Here is an 18,823-nt window from a genome sequence, read left to right as displayed (position 1 = left end):
ATCAGTGTAAGGGTTTTGGCTGTTAGTAAAAAATAAACTCATGGGTATCATAACTTTACGTTGTACTCTAGATTCATTCATTCATACATTCCTTTCTTTACATATGTATTTGCCAATATTATTTTCCATTTTGTTTTTCATCTTACAAAATTGATATCAAAATATGAAATGATGGCGGCAAAGACATTTTTTGTTTAAGAAAAAAAAAGAAAATTCTATTTATAAACTATATGTTCATAAAGAAAACTGAAAACGAAGACATAAAGTGTTAAACAAACAATACAAAAGAAAAGAAAAATTTAATATTATGATGATGACGATGATGTTGATTTGATGGTGGCTATGGCGTTGGTACCGTTGACTGAGTTTGAATATGTTTTTTTTTTTTTTTTTTAAATCAATGTTTATACTACATACATAATATGTTGATACAGTATTGGCCTTAATAATTAGTACACAGGAAAAAGTAATAGACAAATTGCGGTTTAATAAGTTAGTATAACATTTTGCTTTGTTTAGGTTGCTGGAGCATTTGTTAGATAGTAAATATTAGCTTTTTGTATAAAATTAATTTAAAAGGTACTTTAATGCAGTAAGTTAATTAGGAAATACATTTTTAACTAATGTAGAAAAAAAAGGTTAGCAACCCTTAAGAACAATAAGAAAGTAGAGGTAAACTTCCTTTTGGGACTGTGTAAAGTGATTTTTTTCAATAACGTACACTATTTGTGTTGTCCGCCATCCATATGATGGTAAAAATAAAATTTTGAAAGCCCCTAGATATTTTAAGGCTTATGTATAATATCAGTAAATTTCACAAATGTTACTGAATTAAAATTTTTGTTTATAAAACTGAAAAGATAAATTTGGACAAATGTTCATTCATATGTTGCCAAAAAATAACTTAGACATATATAAAGGACCTAAAAAGACAATTTATACCAGTTTGTGCTGATGTTTGTAAAAGCGAAAAATATTGGTTCTACATCCACCTTTAAGTATACCAATCGGTCCGTCTGTCTGTCTGTCTGTCTGTCTATACGTCTGTCTTTCTTTCTGTCTATCCGTCTGTCTGTGTGCATTGTAAACCTTGTGCGCGTGCTACAAGTCGCAATTTTTAAGTTAATTTGATGAAATTTGGCACATACTCTTATTTTGACCCAATCCTATTGAAAATGGTTAAAATCTGTCCATTGTTTCGCCTTGTCCCCCTACAGCTGCTGCTTTATTAAAAAATAATCCACATTTCTAACATATTCACTGGTATAGAGTATCATATGGCCGGCCATGCCCTGCTATACATTCTTACTTGTTGCTTTCTGTATCAGTAAAAAGCAGTTAATAGCACCTGATTAAATAAAATATGCAAATTAAATGGAAAAAAACCACGCAACGGATTGTTTGTCAATAGTGAGCTTACCACGTTTGTTAACATTTAGACAACGGATGTGTATAAAATTTAGATTTAGACAACGAATTGTTGCAATGTTGACAACATTACATAGTGATCATCGGATGTTATTGAAAAATTATAAACTCTTTGGTGTCAATTTGGTACCAGGCGTGTATATTTCCTTTGTCCTCTGTGTAGTAGTTATTGAAAAGTAAGTTGTTGTGTAGGTACAAGTTTTTGCAGGAATGATTTGAATTTCGTAGGGAAAATATTAAGCGTTTAACTGAATTATTGAAGGGCTTATAAAGATCGAACCTACATTTATATTAAAATGTTTTCCGGAGTTATACTTTTCTTCTTCTTATTAAACACAGAACTATTATAAACAATCTTTTGGTATCAAAATATTGCATGTCCCATAACCTATTATATAATACCTTAAAAAGCATCTTTCATATCCTCTTCGTATCAAAAGTTTGTACAAAGACCTATTCCTATCTCAAAGAACTACTTACAGACTAAAAATATGTAGTACTGAGATATTTAAGTGAAAATATTTACATCTTTATATGAATGAAGATATAAAATTTTATTAACATTTCCTTTGCTTCCCCCCTAATACTGTATCCTTTAGCTATATAACCTTAAATTATTACTGATGATGTAAAATAATTTTCTATTATTTTTATACAACTAACTTAACCAGACATTTGTTTCATTCATCAATGTTTAAATTTAAATTTTTCATATTTTCTAAAGTATAAAACAAGTCTGTAGTCAGCAGGTTTTTTTATTTTATTTTTTTTTGTCTTTACTTTTCGCCCCTCTTAACAAATCGTTCCTACGTTCATACAAATACAATCTTTTTCTGGTCTCACACGCCTTGCTGGTAAAATATTAATATTTTATATTCCATTTGAATTTTACTTTTTCTATTTTTTCATCGAATTGTATTTGAACAACTAAAAAACAAGACGGTTGAAAGAAAGAAAAAAAAAAACACATTTATAGAAATGGAGCAAATTCGTGGTTGATGGTAGCAATGAAAATCAATATAAACGTTAACAGCCATAAATCTAATTTTCGTTTGTTGTCGCTGCTGTTTTTTGCGATTGAGATTTCAATAAAAAAAATCGAGAAAAAAATGGTTGTATATGTATTTGCCTGGCTTGAAGTGTTAAATTTGATTCTACAGTTACAAAATATAAAAATTCAAATAAATGGTGAAAACGTTTATGTGTGTAATAATAAAAAATAGAAATAAAAAAATACGACTGAAATCTATAGGAATAGAACTAGAATTGTACCAACAACAATTGAAAATAAAAAAATAATTCAAATCATAAGTTTTCACATTTATGGTTTGGTAGCAGCGGAGTAACATTTAGCCATGATTTTTTCATATTTGTTTTCTAGTTAGTGAAGGAAAGACTGTGTGTAGGTATGTGTTTTTATAACGATTTGGTATTTGAAAGTTTTTTTTTTTAGAAGATTTTCAAGGATTTGTTTTTTTTTTGTTTTCTTCTAGGATTTATTTATTGGTGTCGCGTTCAGTGGAAATAATCGAAATATTATATTGTATTTCATTTTTCAGCAGGTTTAGCTTAGTGTTTTTGTAAATGTAAAAGGACTAGGAGCAATGAAGTTGGTGAAATCTAAATTTAAAGTATTTTAATGATTTAATGGTTTGTGTGGTTTCTTTTTACAAACATTTTATAATCATATCTTTTTAATTTAAAAACGAGGACCACTTGGGCTAGAAACGAAACCCTACATGATTTACAACTATATAAACAATGATTATACATAGTCTGACTATAACAATTTTTAAGGGAATTGTTTTGAAAGCTTTCCAAATTTAATTTTTTTAAAGACTCCCATTAATGCTAAAGATCCGTTTTCACCAAAAAATCTATACTTAACTGTTCTCATACCCTGAATATTATATTGAAAAAAACTATAAGTAAGTATTAACTTCTTATGTGTGTATTTTATTGTATGAAATTTTCTAAGAGCAAAAAAAAAAAAAAAAAAAAAAAAAAACAAGAACAAAATAATAGAAAAAAACTTTATAAACGAGCCTTAACAAAAGTTAAGGACAATTTTAAGTCAGCTTATTGTTCAAAGTTTTTCCAGTAATTTTTTTCCTTCAAATATGAGTGTGTATGTTTTAAAGTGTTGAAATGTGAATTTTGTTGCACACTCAATAAATCTTAATTTTGTAATAATATTTAAAACAATGTAGTTTTTTCTTAGACATATATTTTTGTAATGTGCTTACTATACAATATATATATAAATCATAAATTTTTTTGTAGTCTTTTATTCGTAGTATATTTGCAAATTATCTTCAATAACTTACCGATAGATCACCGCCATAAAAGGGATGTATCACAAATGTTTCATTTCCTATGTGTATGACCCCACTAACACCGTTGCACGTATGAAATGCCGCACTAGCACCTGGATAATCTTTAACAGTACCATGATAATAACAATGTTCAATATCCTGAAATTGTAAAACATAAATATTTGTTAAATAACATTATTAATATTGATATATTAGCTAAAATTTGTATGAAAAAAATGAATCGAAAATTTATAGGTTATATTATAAGAGTTCTGTTTTTTTATTATTTAACATTAAAGGCTATAAATAATAAATTTGAAATTGTTTTTCCGGTTAAGTTTAGAAGGTTTTTATAGTCATTCCTATAATGGGATGTAATTGGGAGGATTTAATAGATTTTATAATATGATACGACTCAGATATTCCAGAAAGAATTGAACTAGAAACTGCACAAGAAGTGAACTAGAACTGAACCTAGAAGTGAACCAGAACTGAACTAGACTGAACAGAACTGAACTAGAACCGGACTAGAACTGAACTAGAACTGAACTAGAACTGAACTAGAAACTGAACTAGAACTGAACTAGAAACTGAACTAGAACTGAACTAGAACTGAACTAAACTGAACTAGAACTGAACTAGAACTGAACTAGAACTGAACTAGAACTGAACTAGAACTGAACTAGAACTGAACTAAACTGAACTAGAACTGAACTAGAACTGAACTAGAACTGAACTAGAACTGAACTAGAACTGAACTAGAACTGAACTAACTGAACTAGAACTGAACTAGAACTGAACTAGAACTGAACTAGAACTGAACCTAGAACTGAACTAGAACTGACTAGACTGAACTAGAACTGAACTAGAACTGAACTAGAACTGAACATAGAACTGACACTAGAACTGAACTAGAACTTGAACTAGAACTGAACTAGAACTGAACTAGAACTGAACTAGAACTGAACTAGAACTGAACTAGAACTGAACTAGAACTGAACTAGAACTGAACTAGAACTGAACTAGAACTGAACTAACGAACTAGACTGAACTAGAACTGAACTAGAAACTGAACTAGAACTGAACTAGAACTGAACTAGAACTGAACTAGAACTGAACTAGAACTGAACTGAACGAACTAGAACTGAACTAGAACTGAACTAGAACTGAACTAGAACTGAACTAGAACTGAACTAGAACTGAACTAGAACTGAACTAGAACTGAACTAGAACTGAACTAGAACTGAACTAGAACTGAAACTAGAACTGAACTAGAACTGAACTAGAAACTGAACTAGAACTGAACTAGAACTGAACTAGAACTCTAGAACTGACAAACTGAACTAGAACTGAACTAGAACTGAACTAGAACTGAACTAGAACTGAACTAGAACGAACTAGAACTGAACTAGAACTGAACTAGAACTGAACTAGAACTAACTAGAACTGAACTAGAACTGAACTAGAACTGAGACTAGAACTGAACTAGAACTGAACTAGAACTGAACTAGAACTGAACTAGAACTGAACTAAACTGACTAGAACTGAACTAGAACTGAACTAGAACTGAACTAGAACTGAACTAGAACTGAACTAGAACTGAACTAGAACTGAACTAGAACTGAACTAGAACTGAACTAGAACTGAACTAGAACTGAACTAGAACTGAACTAGAACTACTAGAACTGAACTAGAACTGAACTAGACTGAACTAGAACTGACTAAACTGAACTAGAACTGAACAGAACTGAACTAGAACTGAACTAGAACTGAACTAGAACTGAACTAGAAATGAACTAGACTGAACTAGAACTGAACTAGAACTGAACTAGAACTGAACTAGAACTGAACTAGAACTGGAACTAGAACTGAACTAGAACTGAAACTAGAACTGACTAGAACTGAACTAGAACTGAACTAGAACTGAACTAGAACTGAACTAAACGGAACTAGAACTGAGAACTGAACTAGAACTGAACTAGAACTGAACTAGAACTGAACTAGAACGAACTAGAACTGAACTAGAACTGAACTAGAACTGAACTAGAACTGAACTAGAACTGAACTAGAACTGAACTAGAACTGAACTAGAACTGAACTAGAACTGAACTAGAACTGACTAAGAAACTGACTAGAACTGAACTAGAACTGAACTATGAACTGAACTAGAACTGAACTAGAACTGAACTAGAACTGAACTAGAACTGAACTAGAACGGAACTAGAACTGAACTAGAACTGAACTAGAACTGAACTAGAACTGAACTAGAACTGAACTAGAACTGAACTAGACTGAACTAGAACTGAACTAGAACTGAACTAGAACTGAACTAGAACTGAACTAGAACTGAACTGAACTGACAGAACTGAACTAGAACTGAACTAGAACTGACTAGAACTGAACTAGAACTGAACTAGAACTGAACTAGAACTGAACTAGAACTGAACTAGAACTGAACTAGAACTGAACTAGAGCTGAACTAGAACTGAACTAGAACTGAACTAGAACTGAACTAGAACTGAACTAGAACTGATTTAACTAAAAGAAGAGAACTATTTTAAAACAGAACATTCGTCTGTCTGCGAAAGGAGCCCTAAATAAAGTACCTAAAAAGCGGAAAACAACTAAATGAATTATAAGAATATTCCTAAAGGGTGACTTAAAATACAATAAAGGAAGAAAAGGAACACAGTCGCAGACTTACTTATCATTATTCACATGTGAATAATTTTTTTATTTATTTTGTAAGATATTTCGTACATACACGAAAATACATATCTATCTGTCCGTCTATCAAATGTCTATTGGCTTAATGCCACATGAAGAGGGCTTTGACACACACGCACATCCAAACAATGATACAAATGCAAACGAAAATTTATCAATTGAAGTTTTTATTTATGTATGTATTTCTTTGCAATACTTATTTCCAAATAATCCTAGATCTACACGTGCAGTTAAAAAATGTCAGTGTTAATCATACAATTTGTTATAGAAAACGAAAAAAAAAAACTTTACTCGTTTGTTAATCATGTGAAAATAAAATTAAAAAGAAAACCAATGGCAGACATATAAAAAGTGTGTTTTTTTAATGTTAAATTGTAGCCTTTAAACACATTTCAAAAATTTTGTGAAAATTTATGCACACAGACTCAAAACTGTCAAATTTGTATAATGCTAAAATAAACTTTTAGACCCGTATTCAAAAATGCTTAATAAAGTTGTTGGATGGTTTATTATAGGATTCTTGTGTAGGTAATGTGCTTAATAAACCAAAAATAAACGATTTATATATTTGTGAATACGAGGGATAAAGTATATGTGTATGTTTATATGTATATTTAAATTGTAGATTTGTTTAAAAAGTTCTTCTTGCCCTTCTTAACAGTTGCAAATTGGAAAAAATGCTGAATAAAGTCTTGAACTCTGTGTTAATTTTAATGTAATAATGTAAACACGTACAGTTTAGAGAACAATTTTGTAAATCTTTCCCCCTGTTTTTTTGTTTACTTTTTTTTGTTGTCTTACATTCTTTTCGATTCCCTGCTAAATTTTATAACAATTTTGCAATTTACTCTGGTGAAAAGTTTTTTTTTTTTGGCTTCAAGTCAAGAAAAAAAATCCACAAACAAAAAGTCGTTATTCATAGATGTAAAAGTGTCTCGTCTTAAACTAATAAATAAAAAAAAGAAGAAAAGTAAAATAAAATTCAACAGACGTGCTAACATTTTAAACACAATTCCGTTTATTACTTGTATTTGAAAGTCATTTTTTTCGGAAAACATAAATAAATAAATAAAAATTTGATCTAAGACGTGATTTACTTTAATAATTTTTATTTTATTATTGTTTATTGTTGTTTGAGCTTAGTACATGACATAATTTTTAAAATAAAATAGAACATTTGAACTTTTGCTTTATGATTTTCGTTTTTTAATTAATTTAGGTTATTTATACGTATGTTCCCCTTGTTCTCATTTCATTCAATTAAATTTGTTACATTTTAAGAACAGTTGACTCGGGGGAGAGCTGTCAGTCACTAGCAAAAAAAAAAAAAAAAAAAAAATTAGGAAATTATAGTCGATCATATAATACCCTACAACATGAGTATATTTTAAAAGTTTGTATTTTTCATAAATAAACTTTTATGTTGAATTTTACCTTAGTATTTAATCAATTTATTGATAAAAAACAAATTTTCTAAATGAGGCTTTGTATAGCAGTATAGGTCAAACATGGGTCGATCCTCATTAAATTTGGGAAAAGGATATATTTTTAAATAAGAGTTAGTTATGTTGAGTATCATTGCGATACAAATGGTTACAAGTCAATTTTAGACGTTTAAGACATTTTTTGAAGGGGGGTTTGTATGGGGGCTAGGGTCAAATAAGGGCCGATCATTACAAAAATTTGCAGTGTCATTTATACTTATATAAAACTTATTTTTAACGAGATAATAGTATATTTGACGTAATTATTAAAAAGCCCAAATCGGGATGTACGGGGGCTAGGTGAAATAATGGCCCGATTTCAACCAATAGGCTTCGTCCCTGTGCCAAAAAAACATGCTTGGTCCAAATTTCATCAAATTATCTTGAAAATTGCGGCCTGTACCTTGCGCACAAGGTTTACATGGACAGCCAGCCGGACGGACGGACGGACATGTCTTAATCGACTCAAAAAGTGATTCTGAATCGATCGGTATACTTTAAGGTGGGTGTAGGACCAAAATTTTTGTGTGTTACAAACATCAGCACAAACGTATAATACCCTCCCCACTATAGTGGTGTAGGGTATAATTAAAAGTTGTATTTGAAGATATTGGACTTAAGGTGTCTTTATATACATACCCATGCCTAGGTATCATATTTGGAGATTTTTTTAAATATCATGCACTTGGCATGGACAATTTATGTTTTGTAGTATTCCTTTTTTTACAAAATGAGTTTCAAAAAGGTACTTTTTAATATAAAATTCCTTTTGGACCTTAAGACTAGGTCCAACTTACTAGTCAATAGGCAAATCGATAGTCGATATATTACTCAATACACAAGTCAGTGAACTAGGCAATAAATTATAATAGACCAGGCTTGTAATGATTATATATTCAATTACAATTAAATTTTAAGTTATTGTAATTGAATTACTTGTAATGGCAATTAAAGTTTTTCCTATTACAATTGTAATTGTAATTCAATAATTTCCAATTAAAATTGCTTGTAATTGGGATTTTTTTCCTTTATAATTACATGAAATTTGTAATTACAAATACCTAAAGTAATTGTAATTGGTAATTACAATTACTTTATTACATGTAATGTAATTACAATTACATGTAAATGTAATTTGTTATTCGTCAATTACACACTACTGAATACAATATTGATTAGTCTATTGCAGGTTTAGGGGATAATACTTGATACTTGTAATTGTAATTGAAGTTTTTCCAATTACTATTACTTGTAATGTATAATTGACGAATAACCAATTACATTTACATGAAACTGTAATGCATTACATGTAATAAAGTAATTGTAATTAAATTAAATGTAATAAAGTAATTATAATTACCAATTACAATTACTTTAGGTATTTGTAATTACAAATTGCATGTAATTACAAGGGAAAAATCACATTTATAAGAAATTTTAATTGGAAATTATTGAATTACAATTACAAGTAATTGTTATTGGAAAAACTTCAATTGCAATTACAAGTAATTCAATTACAATAACTTAAAATAAAATTGTAATTGGAAATATAATCATTACAAGCCTGGTCTATTATAATTCATTGACTAGTTCACTGACTAATATGCTGTCTATTGACTTGCCTTTTGACTAGTAAGTTGGACCTAGTTTAGTGAATAATCTATTGATTAGTGTATTGACTTGTCTATTTTCTAATCGATTGGCTTGCCTATTGTCCAGAAATTATGATCATTTATTACCAAAGTAAATTTTTTTGCAGAATATATGAATTTCCAAATCAATTATTCAACCCCTCTAACAGTCATTTAAAAAACCAAGTTCATAATAAGACTCCATCCTTCAAATACCTCCTTACTAACAAAAACAATCTAATAACCACAACAGTTCCAGCCGCTACCAACTTATTGCTTTTTTATTTAAATTTCCCTCTAAACGCTTAACATAAAGAAATATTTAAAAAAAATGCCTTTAAAATACTTACATGACGATTGCCATCTACTAAATAGCCACTAGAATGATAATGTTTCTGTATTAAATTCGGTGATAAAAGTTGTCTGGAAAGAGAAAAAATACACAAGAGAATAAAATTAATTTATATAATTAACTAAATAAATACTTAAAACTTACTAAATAAGTACTAAATAAAACAATCGATATAAAAAAACCAAACAAAAATAACTGTAAATAACTTAAATTTTTATAACCACCCCAGGCTCTTCCAAAAAAAATACAAGGACTATAAAATTATGTTATCACAATTGAGAGTATTCACCAAATATTTCGACCAAATACCATAAAACAACAATAGATAGAAGAGTAAAAAGGAGCGAGAGTATGAGTCAAGGGGATGACAACAATAACAAAATAAAATGCGTATTTATTGCTGAAATTAACTTACATTGCACGTACTTATAAAAGCGTTAAATATTTATTGTATCTAATAAATAATTTTGTATTTAAGTGATTTTTTTTTTGTTTTTGTTACTGGCTTTCAGTTTTGGGTTTAAATAACAAATCGTATTGAATGGAATAACAATAACAAAAAAAATTTGGAGTAAAATAGCTAAATGTTGAAAACGTAATGGTTGGGTGGTTCCCTCTTGTCTATATTTCCCAACAGAAATTCGTTGTAGATTTTCATACAACAAATGGGTGTATACAAATAAATAAATATTTAGACAATTGTTTTATAATTCTATTTTGGCATGACTGCTTAGTGAGAGAATTTAATTAAATTTAGTAAATTGTTTTTTTTTTTTTCGTTTCCTCTCATTATCAGGAATTTTTTGTTTATTTGAGTGAGTAGTAGCTATGAAGTGTGTTATGAATACAATTTAATTTACTAAATTGCTACAGGTATCCAGTGGAAGGTTTTTATTTATGAAATATAATTTATTCATTTTGATACTTTTTAATTAAGGAACACATGTAGAAATGTCAGTTCCAATGGAAATTATGTCAAATTTATTATTTATATAAATTAATCTGTAATTTCAAAAATCAAATGCGTTCGTGTTAAGGGCCCTTCAGACGATCACACTTTACGTACGTCAAGTCTAATGAAAAAGTAAAATGAAATTCCATCCGTATGACAAAAAAGAGAATAAAAGTCATATGATTGATATTTTTTGTGTTTACTCGATTGGTATAAAACAATAACAAAGTAAGATGAAACAGCTGTTTCACTTTTTTTGTATATGTTTACATAAAAATACATCCTTGATCTAATGGGACTTGCTTGTTTTTTGAATCATTTCAAAAAATGAAGAGAGCCCTACGACTGTTAAATTTTCCATCCGTATTCTCTCTCAATGTGTGAAGATTTTGTTACATATTGCGTTTAGAAAATCCCATCCGTTCTCTTCTACACAAAATTTTGACAGATCATATTACTTGTGTGCTTGTGTGAAGGGGGCTCTAGTTGTAATGGATAGAAGATTAGACACAATTTTTCAACACGATCGTCAAGAACTTTCTGAAAAGTTTGCCAAATTCTTTAGAAAACCATTTAATGACTTCCTATCGTTTGGATTACATAGAACTAGTATTATAAGTCCTCACTAATAATATGTTATATAAATACTTTCTAATTCATAAATCATCTTGCGATTTACAATTAATACTTTCTCTAATTACTTGTAATCGTTTGTGGTAACTACATGCCTCCAATGACATCACCGTGTTAAAATAATTACTTAAAATGCTATTGTGTAAGCAAATTTTAGCATTTCAACCCCTTACATGGTAATGAAAGTTTTTACTGGTTAGTTAGTTAGTTAGTTAGTTAGTTAGTTAGTTAGTTAGTTAGTTAGTTAGTTTAGTTAGTTAGTAGTTAGTTAGTTAGTAGTTAGTTAGTTAGTTAGTTAGTTAGTTCGTTAGTTAGTTAGTTAGTTAGTTAGTTAGTTAGTTAGTTAGTTAGTTAGTTAGTTAGTAGTTAGTTAGTTAGTTAGTTAGTTAGTTAGTCAGTTAATTAGTTAATTAGTTAGTTAGTTAGTTAGTTAGTAGTTAGTTAGTTAGTTAGTTAGTTAGTTAGTTCGTTAGTTAGTTAGTTAGTTAGTTAGTTAGTTAGTTAGTTAGTTAGTTAGTTAGTTAGTTAGTTAGTTAGTTCGTTAGTAGTTAGTTAGTTAGTTAGTTAGTAGTTAGTTAGTTAGTTAGTTAGTTAGTTAGTTAGTTAGTTAGTTAGTTAGTTAGTTAGTTAGTTAGTTAGTAGTTAGTTAGTTTGTTAGTTAGTAGTTAGTTGTTAGTAGTAGTTAGTTAGTTAGTTAGTAGTTAGTAGTTAGTTAGTTAGTAGTTAGTTAGTTAGTTAGTTAGTTAGTAGTTAGTTAGTTAGTTAGTTAGTTAGTTAGTTAGTTAGTTAGTTAGTTAGTTAGTAGTTAGTTAGTTAGTTAGTTAGTTAGTTAGTTAGTAGTTAGTTAGTTAGTTAGTTAGTTAGTTAGTTAGTTAGTTAGTTAGTTAGTTAGTTAGTTAGTAGTTAGTTAGTTAGTTAGTTAGTTAGTTAGTTAGTTAGTTAGTTAGTTAGTTAGTTAGTTAGTTAGTTAGTTAGTTAGTTAGTTAGTTAGTAGTTAGTTAGTTAGTAGTTAGTTAGTTAGTTAGTTAGTTAGTTAGTTAGTTAGTTAGTTAGTTAGTTAGTTAGTTAGTTAGTTAGTTAGTTAGTTAGTTAGTTAGTAGTTAGTTAGTTAGTTAGTAGTTAGTAGTTAGTTAGTTAGTTAGTTAGTTAGTTAGTTAGTTAGTTAGTTAGTTAGTTAGTTAGTTAGTTAGTTAGTTAGTTAGTTAGTTAGTTAGTAGTTAGTTAGTAGTAGTTAGTTAGTTAGTTAGTTAGTTAGTTAGTTAGTTAGTAGTTAGTTAGTTAGGTTAGTTAGTTAGTTAGTAGTTAGTTAGTAGTTAGTTAGTTAGTAGTTCGTTAGTTAGTTAGTTAGTTAGTAGTTATTAGTTAGTTAGAGTTAGTTAGTTAGTTAGTTAGTAGTTAGTTAGTTAGTAGTTAGTTAGTTAGGTTAGTTAGTTAGTTAGTTAGTTAGTTAGTTAGTTAGTAGTTAGTTAGTTAGTAGTTAGTGTTAGTGAGTTAGTTAGTTAGTTAGTTAGTAGTTAGTAGTTAGTTAGTTAGTTAGTTAGTTAGTTAGTTAGTTTAGTTAGTTAGTTAGTAGTTAGTTAGTTAGTTAGTAGTTAGTTAGTAGTTAGTTTAGTAGTTAGTTAGTTAGTTAGTTAGTTAGTTAGTTAGTAGTTAGTTAGTTAGTTAAGTTAGTTAGTTAGTTAGTTAGTAGTTAGTTAGTTAGTTAGTAGTTAGTTAGTTAGTAGTTAGTAGTTAGTTAGTTAGTTAGTTAGTTAGTAGTTAGTAGTTAGTTAGTTAGTTAGTTAGTTTAGTTAGTTAGTTAGTTAGTTAGTTAGTTAGTTAGTTAGTTAGTTAGTTAGTAGTTAGTTAGTAGTTAGTTAGTTAGTTAGTAGTTAGTTAGTAGTAGTTAGTTAGTTAGTTAGTTAGTTAGTTAGTTAGTAGTTAGTTAGTTAGTTGTTAGTTAGTAGTTAGTTAGTTAGTTAGTTAGTTAGTTAGTTAGTTAGGAGTTAGTTAGTTAGTAGTTAGTTAGTTAGTTAGTTAGTTAGTAGTTAGTTAGTAGTTAGTTAGTTAGTTAGTTAGTTAGTTAGTTAGTTAGTTAGTTAGTAGTAGTTAGTTAGTAGTTAGTTAGTTAGTAGTTAGTTAGTTAGTTAGTAGTTAGTTAGTTAGTAGTTAGTTAGTTAGTTAGTTAGTTAGTTAGTTAGTTAGTTAGTTTAGTTAGTTAGTTAGTTAGTTAGTTCGTTAGTTGGTTGGTTCATTGGTTCATTGGTTAGTTCTGCTTTATTTTATCATACTAAAGTCAATAGTGTAGGATGTGAGGATATTATATTTGAATTTAAAAACGATAGTTGAATTTGGGCATGTTTCCAGAATAGTATTCAGATTTAAGCTGAATACATTGTTTTCTTTTATTTTTGGGCTCAGCCAAATCATTTAAAAATTGTCTTAAAACAAACAAAAACACACATTTATTTCATCCACAAACAGATGTTATCACAACCAGTCCATAAATATTCAATCATTTTAACTCAACACAGAATAAATTTATAGATTTTATCCCTTAAAAAATAAAATTTATGGATTTCAACATTTATTTTGTGTATGCGAGTATAAAATACATATTTCCATAAGTCCTAAAACAAAAATAAAGCTTTTAATCTGTTAAATATTTACATTTGCAAAAAATCCTAACATACATAAATTTTATTTTAAATAAACAATTGATTAGAACTATTCTAATATTGAAGCCTAACAGTTTATTTTTTAATTTCTGCAGAAAACACAAACAGACCCAGAGATATTAAGCACTTGAAGATACATATGTACATATGTAAATACCCTGCATTTCGAGATCAAAATTAAATCTATCTCACTTTATTGTCTAGGAGATAGTTATGAAACGCCAATTGAATTCCTCTAATATAATTTTGTAACCAGGAAAAGAGTGAAGAAAACTACCACGATCTGCAGGATACCTATATGTATATGTATGCATATATTCATTACTAAAACAACACACTCACTCTTTCCCTCTCTTTCACACAGATATGTAGGGAAATAAAACGGAAATGAAGAACTTAGATTGTTGTAGTGAATAGAATTGAATTGACATTTCAATAAAATAGACATAAACTCACGTTCAAACTAAATCCTTTTAAAGTATACAACAACAACAGCAATTCAGCAAACAAACACATATTCAAGGCTGTGTATGAGAGAACTATAGCCGAGAAATTTTGTAGCATATTACAAGGCGTTTCCAGTAGAATATTCACATTAAAACTTATATCCAGGCTTGCCTGTCCTACTGAAACTATATGAAATGTACATAGAATATTAAATCTAAAAACAATTTAACTATTTTACGTCTTGGCCTAGTTTGATAAAACTGAAAAGTTTTTATAAGTAAAAAGGGGAAGATATTTTTTCCCATGGTTACTACAGTTAAGTTGAAAAAGAAAATGACAACTTTTTTTGGTCAACCTTTGTAGTTAAGTTGTTGTCTTTTACTTACTTAAGATATTTTTAATTAACTCTAAGACATTGTACTGTTAGCATGTAGAATAATGTTTAGCTACATAGAAATATCTAAATACATATACAAATACAAAAGGTCTAAATACCCTGCAGTTAGAGGTGCATGTTTAGGTAGGATGAAAATAGATTATAAAAGGACAATATTAATATTACAACAAATAAACCTGTAGTTTGACGATTATCTTCCCGTTAGATGACTTAAGCGAAAAATTCTGACAACCAAGTTATTAGAAATGGGATACCTAGACCTCTGGCAAAATTGCTGGGTAATATTACTTCTTAATAGTTGTTAGAAACTTCCATTGAATACTCAACGTAAAGAAGAATGAATAACTATGACTACATATAGTCATGGTAATAATAGTCATCAACAGCTTCATAATACTATCAAGAGAGAAATATGTACTTAATAATTATTTTAGTACCTACTGCTACTGCCGAAGAACAAATATTTATGATCTGAGAAAATTTATAAATCTATAGTTTTTGTTGTTGTTGTTTTCTTAATAAAGCAAACGTGTTTATATTTCTAGCATTTTGACCAGAAGTTCTTCTAAGAATGTTTATGCAATAGATAATTATTAGGCCAATTAGCATTATTTCAATTGAGTAAATTTCTTGATTTATTTAAGGGACACTGTTGGTACTATATGTGCTACAAATAATATTTACTCATTTGTATCATAAACTTAATTGTATGGAAACTAGGAACAAGATTCGAAAGGTATTTAAATTTTTGAATGACAACAACAGTTTGTTTTTAACTAATTAAAAATAATTGGTTTTTATACAAAAGTAAATATTCTAGGAAAAGACTTTTTGTTACTTGCTAATGTGAAATAGGAAATTGTAATGATTTATAACAACTAAAAGCTGGGATTAGACTTATTTAAAAGAGGATTTATCAGGCACTTTAAAGATCAGGCTTGGGGTTAATATCACATTATTGGTAATGTTAAAGTAATCAATTACAAAACTACTTCTTTAATGTCATCAATCATTACTTCGTTTATATTTTGATGGTTATAAAGGGTTCAGTTGATGCCCTAACTAAATTAGGTATATGACCAACTCCATTAGAATTTAAAAACTAATGGCAATTTTCAATTTCCAGTGAAAAGCGTCAGCCACAAAGTATGCAAAGAAACTGCAATTTGATTAGCAGCGAAGCAAGTATTTCCGTTAAATATAAACCGCAACACGTAAATTTAAACAACAATGAAATCAATAAAAAAAAAATCCCATTAAAAACTTTACTCTACCTTAACAAATTGTACCGTGAAATACGACTAATAAAAAAGTAACAAGAAAACAATGTAAAAAATACATATTTTACATGATTCTATTGCTTTTTATTCATATTATACTTAATTAGCGGTGTTATAAAGTGAAACGTATAAAAATGAAATTTTTATGAGTCAAACGACACCACCACAATTGCTCCAGCGAATGAAAGTGGAAAAGGAAAAAAAAATTAAATAGAGAATTAAAAAAAAAGAAAACAATAAAATAAAGTGAATAAAATTAACAGCGAGACAAAAAAAAAATCAAGAGTAACATTATGAAAAAGGAATTTAATTTCATTGTCCAGCATTAAGTCCTTTTTTTAAGGAAAAATTTTATTAACAAACATTTTTTTTTGAATTTTTTATAAAGTATTTTTTGTGTACTTTGTTAATATTACAAAAAATAATAATTGTACTTGGTGTAATGCTCTTATTGTTGCTGGGTTGTTTTTTTATACTCTTCATTAACTTGATGAAAAGGTCAAGAAATCTTTGGCATTTTAAGTGTTTTAGGCTTTAGCCGTAATTTGCACTCAAAATTTGTTTTATTTTACTCTAGATAGTATTTTTTGTGCCTCGATTTTTTCCTTCTTCCTTTGGCTTACTTATTGTTCTGGTTTTCTGGGTTTTCTTTATGGGCTGACAACAGGGAATTAAAAAAAAAAAACAACAATAGCAATAATAAACTGTAAGAAAGAGGAGCACAATATATATGTATGTGTGTATCAAGATGAGAAGTCATCCGGGTTGTAAAATGACAACAATAACGCAACAACAAGACAAGACAGGACAATAAAATTTTGTTTATTTTTTTTTGCAAAATGAAAAAGAAAAAAAATCAAACCTTAATTCTTATGACCATTATTGTCCTTTATATATTTGTAAGTATGTGAGAATATATGAGTGTGTTTATTTTCCTGCTTTGGTGTTGACTTGATAGTTGTTATTGTCCTTCTGTTGAAGTTTTCACGAGAAAAACCGGAAGAACGTTAAAGCCAAATCTTTGGAAGAGCAAAAAAAAAAACCTATATAATAAAATTAAAATTCAACTAAGGTGGGCTGACATAAGTGTGTAAATCAATTTTTTTTTAGAGAAAAAGCTTACTTAACAAGATAAATAAAATCAAATTAAGTTGTGTTAAACTCTAAAAAGAAATATGCTTTAATAAAAAGGTATTACAGGAAACAGCGATAAAAACAAAATTTATGGCCGTATAAAATGATATACACCTTCCGATCACCAGGGACAACAATTGTGTTAATAAGTTTTTCCGGAGAATTTAATTTTTTTTAGAATTTTTAATAGTTATGGAACAAGGTCTTAGAGAAAATTATTGCTAATGAAAAAGAATGTAAGCGAAGGAAAAATCAGGTAAGTAGAAAACGAAACAAATGAACTAACTAACTAACTAACTAACCAACCAACCAACACTAACTAACTAACTAACTAACTAACTAACTAACTAACACTAACTAACTAACTAACTAACTAACTAACTAACTACTAACTAACTAACTAACTAACTAACTACTAACTACTAACTAACTAACTAACTAACTAACTAACTAACTAACTAACTAACTAACTAACTAACTAACTAACTAACTAACTAACTAACTAACTAACTAACTACTAACTAACTAACTAACTAACTAACTAACTAACTAACTAACTAACTAACTAACTAACTAACTAACTAACTAACTAACTACTAACTAACTAACTAACTACTAACTAACTAACTAACTAACTACTAACTAACTAACTAACTAACTAACTAACTAACTAACTAACTAACTAACTAACTAACTAACTAACTAACTAACTAACTACTAACTAACTAACTACTAACTAACTAACTACTAACTAACTAACTAACTAACTAACTAACTAACTACTAACTAACTAACTAACTACTAACTAACTAACTAACTAACTAACTACTAACTAACTAACTAACTAACTAACTAACTAACTAACTAACTAACTAACTAACTAACTAACTAACTAACTAACTAACTAACTACTAACTAACTAACTAACTAACTAACTAACTAACTAACTACTAACTACTAACTACTAACTAACTAACTAACTAACACTAACTAACTAACTAACTAACTAACTAACTAACTACTAACTAACTACTAACTAACTAACTAACTAACTAACTAACTACTAACTAAACTAACTAACTAACTAACTAACTAACTAACTAACTACTAACTACTAACTAACTAACTAACTACTAACTAACTAACTAACTAACTACTAACTAACTAACTAACTAACTAACTAACTAACTAACTAACTAACTAACTAACTAACTAACTAACTAACTAACTAACTAACTAACTAACTAACACTAACTAACTAACTAACTAACTACTAACTAACTAACTAACTAACTAACTAACTAACGAACTAACTAACTAACTAACTACTAACTAACTAACTAACTAAACTAACTAACTAACTAACTAACTAACTAACTACTAACT

The 18,823-nt window shown here is 28.4% G+C and overlaps 1 protein-coding gene across 12 annotated transcripts in view; it reads right to left on the bottom strand.

The window, feature by feature from the left end:
• LOC119602889 (disintegrin and metalloproteinase domain-containing protein 9) overlaps positions 1-18,823 on the bottom strand; it is a 333,169-nt gene that overhangs the window by 107,594 nt on the left and 206,752 nt on the right. For all 12 annotated transcript variants that reach the window (XR_005231379.1, XR_005231380.1, XM_037954681.1 and 9 more), the window contains exons 7-8: positions 9,936-10,008; positions 3,756-3,902 (exon numbers count right to left, since the gene is read on the bottom strand). Coding sequence is in view for 10 of the 12 variants with exons in the window: in XM_037954681.1 (XP_037810609.1) it covers positions 3,756-3,902; positions 9,936-10,008 (220 nt within the window). In the remaining 2 variants the exon portion in view is untranslated. The remainder of the gene's footprint in view (positions 1-3,755; positions 3,903-9,935; positions 10,009-18,823) is intronic.

Source organism: Lucilia sericata, unplaced genomic scaffold, assembly GCF_015586225.1.
Source record: "Lucilia sericata isolate MDLA Ls3-8-SP2 unplaced genomic scaffold, ASM1558622v1 Contig000260F_arrow, whole genome shotgun sequence".
NCBI classification, from domain to species: Eukaryota; Metazoa; Arthropoda; class Insecta; order Diptera; family Calliphoridae; genus Lucilia; species Lucilia sericata.
Note: the sequence above shows the minus strand (reverse complement) of the source record. Positions and strands in the feature narration are given on the sequence as shown.